At 39.5% G+C, this 9736-nt stretch overlaps 1 protein-coding gene across 1 annotated transcript; it reads left to right on the top strand.

Annotated features, from left to right (window-relative positions):
* Nucleotides 1-890: 890 nt before the first annotated feature.
* strip1 (striatin interacting protein 1) lies at nucleotides 891-9044 on the top strand. The gene is made up of 20 exons (XM_054616438.1): nucleotides 891-1032; nucleotides 2022-2091; nucleotides 2198-2272; nucleotides 2392-2526; nucleotides 2662-2782; nucleotides 3053-3228; nucleotides 3323-3450; nucleotides 3543-3725; nucleotides 4171-4391; nucleotides 4489-4554; nucleotides 4661-4724; nucleotides 4841-4912; nucleotides 5125-5199; nucleotides 5543-5640; nucleotides 5993-6119; nucleotides 6306-6406; nucleotides 6523-6589; nucleotides 6710-6814; nucleotides 6908-7112; nucleotides 7614-9044. Exons 1-20 carry the CDS (start codon nucleotides 922-924, stop codon nucleotides 7859-7861), a joined length of 2448 nt encoding a protein of 815 aa, XP_054472413.1. The 5' UTR covers nucleotides 891-921; the 3' UTR covers nucleotides 7862-9044.
* Nucleotides 9045-9736: the final 692 nt, after the last annotated feature.

Genomic DNA, 9736 nt, shown 5'->3' with positions numbered 1-9736 from the left:
GTCAATGATTTCTTTTGCACCTCTGTAAAACTACTTGGCACGTGGATTTTGCCTTCTTACGTTTCCTTAAGAAATACAGCCATACATGAGCTTTCTTCACCAAGATGGAGATGTGTGAGGACCATGTCAGGTTGTTTGTGATGCTGTTTCCCAGGAACATCAACTTAAAGCTGGTATCTTACCTCAGCTCCATTGATTTAGGCCGGAGTGTGAGTCTTTGCCTCCTTCTTTCTACAAATCAACAATCAGCTCTTTGTTTTTTACTAGGATGTTCTCTGGGCACCACTCTGCAAGATTATTGATTACCTCTCTGTATAAAATCTCAATGTTGTTTGTAATTCGGCCGATGAGTTCTCTTCATTTGTAAGTTAATACTGTATACATGGTTGGAATACCAACCAAATAATGTATGTATGTGTATTTTTCAAGTTAATACTGTATACATGGCTGGAATACCAACCAAATAATGTACAGTACCAGTCAAAAGTTTGGACACACCTTCTCATTCAACTACTTTGAAGAATCTAAAATATAAAACATATTCTGGTTTGTTGAGCATTTGTTTGTTTACCACTTAATTCCATATGTGTTCCTTCATAGTTTGTATGTCTTCAATATTAATCTACAATGTAGAAAAAAATAAAAATAAAAACCATTGAATGAGAAGGTGTGTCCAAACATTTGACTGTTAATGTATGTATGTGTATTTTTCAAGTTAATACTGTATACATGGCTTGAATACCAACCAAATAATGTATGTATGTGTATTTTTCAAGTTAATACTATATACATGGCTTGAATACCAACCAAATAATGTATGTATGTGTATTTTTCAAGTTAATACTGAAAAATATGACGGAGACTGTCCAACTCTCGCGGATGAACTAACGTCTCGCGAGAGGACACTGTGCTTAAAAAATTATGGACGTCGGTGGGAACAGTGGTGGGCTTCCTGTAAACAATAAACAGAGAGCAATGCTACCCAACAAAGCCAGGGGAGAATTTACCCGCAACCCCAGAAAAGACTCAGAGGTAGGTGAAGATAAGTTGTATAATAAATGTTCGGCTCGCTGCTCACAGACAGACGAGGCCTGCTCTGCTGGGACACACCGGCACTCAGCCTTCAGGCTAGCTTATCACGTCTGAGGGGACTCGACCACGGAAACGAGCGGCAGCATCTGCGGGTTATGAAAGTATTCAAGGAGTAGGTTACACCTGTATTAGTGCGGTGTTTCCCTTCTAGTTCACTGTTAACGTATGCTGTGTTGAACAGTAACGTAGCTTAGCAGGGGCTAGCTAGCTGCTGTTAGCTAGTCACAGGCCAGACTGACTGTCTGTCCAGCTGCTACCTGTTGAGAACGGAATCTCACGAGACCTGATGGCAAACCAGCCCACATAACTATAAAGCAAACCAGCCCACATAACTATAAAGAAAGCAGAGTGGGTCAGTTCTTTCTAGCAAAAGAGGGAAAGGTTTTTATGCCGGGTTCGTGTTGCTGCTTTGACTTCTTGTAATCTTTTGAATTCAATCAGACAATAACACACAAATATAAGAATTAAAGCTCCAACCACTGTAAATGTGATTCAGAGAGATTTTTTTCTATGTGCCACAAAGTGATGCACCATCAACAGTCTGTTCTCCAATGAGTAGAATCACTACAATGTGAAATACAATGCATTACATGGAAAAACATTCAAAAAGTTATTTTTGTGAAGTATGTTTTTATCATTGTGTTGTATTATTATGCGTATTATAGGTTTGGATTATTCTTCTTAATGTAGCAGCTGGTCCCGTGGCTTTGGTTTTAGCCATGGTATATTCTGTTAGATAGTGTAAACTATAATATTGCATTATGTTTTATATAATGTTCATATATTTATACATGTATCTATAGTATATGGTTTATTTTGGTAGCTATCTGTCAGATCGATGCAGTTTGATGTCTGTTGGATTGCTTATTACCCTATAGTTATTCTGTCTTCCATCATAAGGGCTTAAAACGGTCATGTTTTGTGTACAGGGGCTGTCTGAGTCTCCAGACCTCGAGTTTGAATATGCTGATACAGACAAGTGGGCTGCAGAGCTGTCAGGTAAGTGTGTGGTCTGAGATTTCCTGACTCCTATTTGTTCCTCTGAATTTCATTCTTGCAATTTATAATGTGTTCACATAATTTATATATTTTATGTATGTTTCAGAGCTGTACAGTTATACTGAAGGACCAGAGTTTACTCTCAATAGGAAGTGCTTTGAGGTCGAATTCAAATCACATGGTATGTAGTTCAACTTACATACAAGCAGTCAAATCTTAATGAATACATCATATGCAATTTATTACATCTAAGATTAAGAAGGTATATACATTTTATTATCTCCACCTCTTGTATCTTAGTTTCAGATAAGAAGTGGACCGAGCTTGATGCAGCTCAGCACAGAGCTCACGCCATGCGCCTGTTGGACGGTCTGGAGGTGATCGCTCGGGAGAGGAGGCTGAAGGTTGCCAGAGCCATTCTTTACATGGCTCAGGGTAAGTTCACATTATTTAAAACATGGAACGATTTTTTACACTGTGAAATCTTGCCATGAAGGGTATCGATCAAAAATGTCAATCTGTGGTTGTCTCTTTGTGTATTTCACTGCGGGGCATTTTGTTTCTCTCTAGGAACCTTTGCCGAGTGCAGCTCTGAGGCTGAGGTGCAGTACTGGATGAGATACAACATCTTTCTGCTGCTGGATGTGGGGACCCTCACTGCTCTGCTGGAGCTGCTCAACATGGAGATTGAGTATGTTCTTCATCAGTTATCTAGTCATGCAGAAGCAAAAGATTACCTCCTAATCATTATTTTTTTCTACAAGATGTTAGTCTTCTTATATTAAAAAGTGATACAGCTTGTTGATTAGAAAAATCAGCTTAAGCATTGCCAGACCAACTGAAAAAAATAATATGTGGGTTGGCTTTTCAAAGCTACAATTTAATACTTTTTCCATTAAAATTATAATAGTAAAATGATCTGTATCAGAAGAGTATGAATCATTTGTTGTCTCCATTTCAGTAACAGCGCTGCCTGCAGTAGTGCTGTCAGGAAACCAGCCATCTCCCTTGCTGACAGCACAGATCTCAGAGTGCTGCTCAACATAATGTACCTGATGGTAGAAACGATACAACAGGATGACCCAGCCGACAAGCCCGAATGGAAAATCATCAGGGAAACCTTCAGAGCAGAGCTGGGTATGTTTCATAAGTGTCAAAAGCTGCAGTTTTGCGACCGATATAAATAATACTTGTGAGCTGATCTATTTCCAAATTCAACTTTCTAATCCAGGATCTCCTCTGTTCAACAACGAGCCCATTTCTGTCATGCTCTTCGGCATGGTTACCAAGTTCTGCAGTGGTCATGCGCCTCACTTCCCAATGAAGAAGGTGTTGTTGCTGTTGTGGAAGAGCATACTGGTGAGACACACTGAATGCTTCCACATGATCTCACAACTACAAAGTATTATCTGAAGTCAAGAGACAAATTAAAATCCTCTCTTCTGTTTCAGTTCACGCTGGGAGGGTTTCAGCAGCTCCAAAGCATAAAGGTCCAGAGGCGGGAGGAGCTGGGTCTCCCCCCTCTCCCGGAGGACAGCATTCGAGTCATTCGCAGCATGAGGGCTGCGTCTCCTCCTGCGTCTGCATCCGACCTCATAGAGCAGCAGCAAAAACGGGCGCGCCGCGAACACAAGGTAGTTATTACTGCTAGTAGTGACTTAACTCAGTCACAGTATTTAAAGGTGTTTTGGACATGAAAACACGTTAGTTGAACTATGACTATCAGAGGTTTTAGGTGCATCTGTAACAGAAAGAAACCTCTTCAAGAATGATGATTTTACTTAATTTGCCCAAAAGATATAGCACGGCAGAAACGCGACACAAGGAGAGCGTCTCCAGTCAGTGCTGGCTATGCTCCATAGCATGGAAACAGTATTCCTATCAATAGCTCTACAAACCATTTCCAACCATTTAAAACAGATTTTGAATTCTTATTTTTTTAGGGCAGTGTATTGAAGTCCCAAAAACTGCTAAATTTGTATTTTAGAGACTGGTGATTACGTTTAGACACAAATTGATATAATAATCTGTGTTATTATATTTTTTAACCAGTCTATGTCCTCTTTGTTTTTCACACAGGGATTGATTAAACAGGACAATCTTGATGCATTCAACGAAAAGGATCCTTACAAGGCCGACGACTCTCGTGAGGATGAGGACGACAACGATGACAATGACAACTCTTTAGAGGCAGAGACTTTCCCTCTAGAGAGGGACGAGGTGATGCCTCCGCCTATTCCGCAACCTCCATCAGAGAGGGTGTCCTTCCCCAAAGGACTGCCGTGGGCTCCTAAAGTCAGGTATTTATTGATCCATCCTTATGTACACAAATCAAGAAATAACTTTATGAAGATTAAGGTCTGATTGGTCTTGACATTATTGTTTTTGCTCCAACAGGGAAAAGGACATTGAAAATTTCCTGGAATCAAGTAGAAGTAAATTTATTGGTTACACACTTGGAAAGTAAGTGTCCTCCTCGTTTGCTTTAATTCAAAAGTAACTTGAGACTAATGTTTTATACTGTAACTGTATTGTGTGTGCTGAGATTCATCTTGTGCATGTCCTGCAGTGATACAGACACAGTGGTTGGCTTGCCCAGGCCAATTCACGAGAGCATAAAGACGTTAAAGCAGGTATTGCATCTGCCTTCCACAATTTTGCATAAAATCAGTTTTATGCCTAGAGGATATTCTAAATGGCAGTAGTGCTGCTAGATTCACTCATATCAAGTCTTCATCTTTTTTTCCAGCACAAGTACGTCTCCATTGCTGAGATACAGATTTCAAAGGAGGATGAGTTTCAGAAAACCCCGCTGTCTGGAGTAAGTGGAACCAAAAACGTTAATGATTCACATAACCTGTTAACCTGGTATTATTATTATTATTATATCTGTAGACGATGTCTGGCCTGTAGAGACATCTTCATTTGGATGTAATTTGGTGCTCGGAAATTCCCTTAAGGATAGCAGAGCAGGTTCATGGTGACATTGTTTTATTTGTTTATGTCTCTTGTTTTCTCCCTCCTCATCATCAGGGTGAAGAGGAGGTGGAGATGTCCTCCACTGAGCTGCTCTATCAGGGAATTCTGCCCAGTCTGCCACAATACATGGTTAGTGCTGTTTGGGTTGGATAAACACTCTGTAGATCACGTATGACTCATGTTACAATATGATTGACAAAGCATTTATTATTTAAACTTTCATAAGTATTATATGGCTAAATATTTCTGTGAATTGATTTTGCATAAAAGTAACGATACAAAACTATACTTTTGTGGCAAATACTGTAATCATCCTGCATAGAGAAGACTGTGTCATAGCATATTTCAGTGTGTTTCAGTTCCTTGTGTTTAGGCAAAAAGACACTGTTCATCTAATGTAGTCCTTCAGAAGCAGCCATTAGCTTCGTGTCAGACCGTAACTGACTCCGTGGTTTGTCTCTCTGAATGTCAGATCGCTCTGCTGAAGATCCTGCTGGCAGCGGCTCCGACTTCCAAAGCCAAGACGGACTCCATCAACATCCTGGCAGACGTGCTGCCGGAGGAGATGCCGTAAGTGATGCAGCGCCTCTAAAAGGGTTTTAACAGCTTTGCCTGTTCCTTCTCCAGTGCAACATTGTGTCCGGAACAAGGAAAATATCCTGATTTAGAAACAACTTTAAAATAAGAGTAATGTCTAAAGTGGAAGAAAAATACTGGTGTCTGCTTTACTTTTGATATACAGATTAAAAATCGTATAACCAAAGGTGTAGTTCACAGGTTTGAAAAAGGTTAAAAATGATATTTGAACATCAAAGAGATGAAAGGTTGTCTGATCTGATGAAACCACATCAAATTAAAATACTTTGCAGATTTTCGTCTGAGGGTCGTAGGTTAGCTTAAAATTGGTGATCTTGCTCTGCAGGACTACAGTGTTGCAAAGCATGAAACTTGGTGTTGATGTCAATCGCCACAAAGAGATCATCGTGAAGGCCATCTCTGCGATCCTGCTGCTGCTTCTGAAGCACTTCAAACTAAACCACATCTACCAGGTACAGACATAACACACCTTTGATATCACATGTAAGGATTACATGTGACTGTATTAGATATTTCCTTTTAATATTTGAACAGTTTAAAGCACCTATTGATCTTATTATTGCTTCTTCTACTTCGATATAAGGGAAAAAAAAAATATCCTTCTCAGCTGAACATGTCTGTGTTTGCTTATCTCATAGTTTGAGTACATGGCTCAACATCTGGTGTTTGCCAACTGCATCCCTCTCATTCTGAAGTTCTTCAACCAGAACATCATGTCTTACATCACAGCTAAAAACAGGTACTTTAAGGGCCTCTTTAAATTGTAAAAATCACTACTTTCATCAACAATAAATGTCATCAAAGGGTACTTAAATTGCCTTTAATTCACTGTGCTCAATTTCTTTTCCCTGATAGCATTTCAGTTCTTGACTTTCCTTATTGTGTGGTGCATGAGCTCCCGGAGTTAACAGCAGAGAGTTTGGTGAGTTTTCAGTTGTTTTATTAGTTGTCATCATCTGATAAAGCAGAGTTTTTGCTTTGACTGCTGATGTCAAAATTAGAACTGTAGTAATTTTGAATGTGGACATTTTGTCTTTTACAGGAAGCCGGGGACAATAATCAGTTTTGCTGGAGAAATCTGTTCTCCTGTATTAACCTGCTGAGGATCCTCAACAAACTGACCAAGTGGAAGCACTCCAGAACAATGGTTAGCTCATTTCTCATCAATCAGCATTTATCACGACGGATCGTATCATGTTTCCACAATTTGAAAATATAACATTCATCTTTCCCCTCCCAGATGCTGGTGGTGTTCAAGTCCGCTCCCATCCTGAAGAGGGCGCTGAAGGTCAAGCAGGCTATGATGCAGCTTTACGTCCTCAAGCTGCTCAAAGTTCAGACCAAATACCTGGGACGTCAGTGGAGGAAGAGCAACATGAAGACAATGTCTGCCATCTATCAGAAGGTCCGACATCGGCTCAACGACGACTGGGCCTACGGGAACGGTGAGTGGAAACACCAACAAATAGCCAGTTTGTATAAATTCATTGGGGATGGAAGCTTCAGCCTGGAGAAGGAAGTACCATAAAATAAAAGTTGTGATAAATATATTTTTTTCATTGCATTGTAGCGTGTGTATATCATTGATTTGCAGTTCCTTTCCAGTTGTTAGCAGTGAAACGTTTTTGGTCTGAATTAGAGCTGAAACACTTATTCGACTGAGAGAAAATTATTCAGCAACCATTCTATCAACCTAGCAACCTATTGTCAACATTTTTTAAATAAAGATGGCAAAAAAATCTAATTGTTTCCTTTGGGATTTGGACAACACAAGGTTGGTTTTAGGAAATTATGATGGTATTCCTCACTAACATTTTATAGATCAAACTATTGACAAGATGAACATCAAATTATTCGGTTGCAGCCCAAATCAAGTTTAGAACTGAGTTGTGTTCCCACTCAGACCAAAGTGCACTAAACATGAACTGCTGTTTGTCCCGGAGCAGATCTGGACGCCCGCCCCTGGGACTTCCAGGCCGAGGAGTGTGCTCTGCGGGCCAACATCGAACGCTTCAACAGTCGCCGCTACGACAAGAGCCACATCAACCCGGACTTCCTGCCGGTGGACAACTGTCTGCAGAGTGTACTGGGGCAGCGGGTGGACCTGCCCGAGGACTTCCAGATGAACTATGACCTCTGGCTGGAGCGGGAGGTCTTCTCCAAACCCATTTCCTGGGAAGAACTGTTACAGTGAGAATCAACGACTTTTAATAAAGAAAGTTTCAATCAGGAGCTCAGACCAACGCCGACAGTGCTCTCAGCATTATGTCTCATGTTCTGAACGGACTGACGGTGACGGATGGATTCTCTAAAGGGGAAGGTGTAGACCTACAATCATCATGTCTTACAACAATCCGAACAAACGCTTTACCTGATGAACTATTGAGACTTTTCCCGACACTAATGCCACCCACAGTTTTTTTTTTTTTTGTTTTTTTTTAATGAAACAGCTGATGATGAACCCAGTGCTACATCTTGCTCCACATGTGGACTTGATCCCAACCCCCTTCCTTTACATGTGCAGGTATTTGCTCTGTGTGCCTCTTACCTGCTACAGAAGGTCGGTAAGTTTGACCTTGAAGCACTACATTACAGTTTGTTCTTCATTTTAAAGAGCTTTTTTTGGAATAAATTTAACTTTTACTCCTCTAACTTTTTGTTGAGGCAGCATATTTAAGATGTTAATAAATATAACATTCCCTTGTACATTCATGAGTTTATATTCTTCACATATATGAAAGGAACGGGGTTGGGGCTTTTTAGTCTTAATTGCTGTATGTACAATTAAAAACATATTACTTTTTAATAGTTATCATGTGAAGAGGACAAACTTCTGTTTCATCTGACTTTCCCTTTGTTGTTGCGCTACATTTGTAAATGATTTGAATTTTATTTGCATTATTCTTAGTTTCTCATCTTAGTGCTGCCTACACACCTTTGCTCTGGGACCATAGAGAAAACCATTCAGACCCTCACTGACCACCAGGCTGAATGGAGATGACAGTACAGAGTTGATTTAAATTTCTTTTTTTTAACTCATTCGAATTTTAAATTGCTTTGTTGTGTGGAAGAACTGGTTGCACTTGTTAACATAATGTGATTGTGTGAGAGAAAAGAGGAACATTAAAGTTTCTGATTTGAGATCAGGGGTTTCTGAGCTTCACTCGTCAGACAGCTGCTCTGAACTGAACATGATAACTCCGTTACATTTCCAGTTACAGAACCAGTTTGCTCTTTCTTTTATTTTTTATTTTCAACTTTGTTATTTTTGTTTTATAATAAAGGTTAATGAGAATACAGGTAAATTGTGAAACTTATTTATCATGGCTTTGTCTTTGTTTTACATGGACTTAAATACTGTAATAAAATGATACTGTCATTCCTGTAGCATTTGTTTTTTCTTTTTAAAACATTCTTTTTAAATTTTTGCCAATATTTCATAGTGACAGCAGAGATACAGACAGGACATGTGGAGGATTGTCTGTTAAAACAAGTATTTTGTGTTAAACGTGAACTTAATTCTGAACAGCTTATTTCTCATTTTGGCTTCATGTCTTTTTAGGGCAACATGTCTGACCAATATTGTGTTACACAGGATTTTGTGAGAGAGCACTTTCAACAAATTTGCATCGGTCACATTTGAGAGAAACGAATTGAAATATCTTGAGAACGAGTAGCTGGTGAACAACTTTGAACACGGCTGTTTTTTTTGTTTTTTTTCAAACCAAATCTTATGCACACAGCAGTTTATAATGTTATTTTAAGACTTATGGTACTTTACAGTCTTTACTGACTTGATGCTGTGAACAAATTGTGGTTGATGTTCAATCAGTAATGTGGTTGGATACAGAGAGATCAAATGGAAAAAGTAATGAGTATCGGAGCTATGTTATTGTAAATTGCTATGTTGTATAAGTAAATGAAGAACACTTTTCTACCCAGAACAAAATGTATCAAACGTATCCTCTACCACAGTGACTGACTGCCTGCAGGGCAAAAGGCACAACCACACCGCATCTGTTGCCCTTTCTTTGTCCCTCCCTTCTGAATCACATTCAAATATTTTGGT

This window comes from Anoplopoma fimbria, chromosome 17 (genome assembly GCF_027596085.1).
Source record: "Anoplopoma fimbria isolate UVic2021 breed Golden Eagle Sablefish chromosome 17, Afim_UVic_2022, whole genome shotgun sequence".
Taxonomy (NCBI): domain Eukaryota; kingdom Metazoa; phylum Chordata; class Actinopteri; order Perciformes; family Anoplopomatidae; genus Anoplopoma; species Anoplopoma fimbria.
This window is presented reverse-complemented; position numbering and strand designations above follow the sequence as displayed.

Coding starts and splice junctions, on each gene's coding strand:
- strip1 (XM_054616438.1), top strand. CDS start 922: ATGGACGTCGGTGGGAACAGTGGTGGGCTTCCTGTAAACAATAAACAG. Junction 3,451..3,542: donor TGTTGTGGAAGAGCATACTG/GTGAGACACACT, acceptor CTTCTGTTTCAG/TTCACGCTGGGAGGGTTTCA. Junction 6,120..6,305: donor AACTAAACCACATCTACCAG/GTACAGACATAA, acceptor CTTATCTCATAG/TTTGAGTACATGGCTCAACA.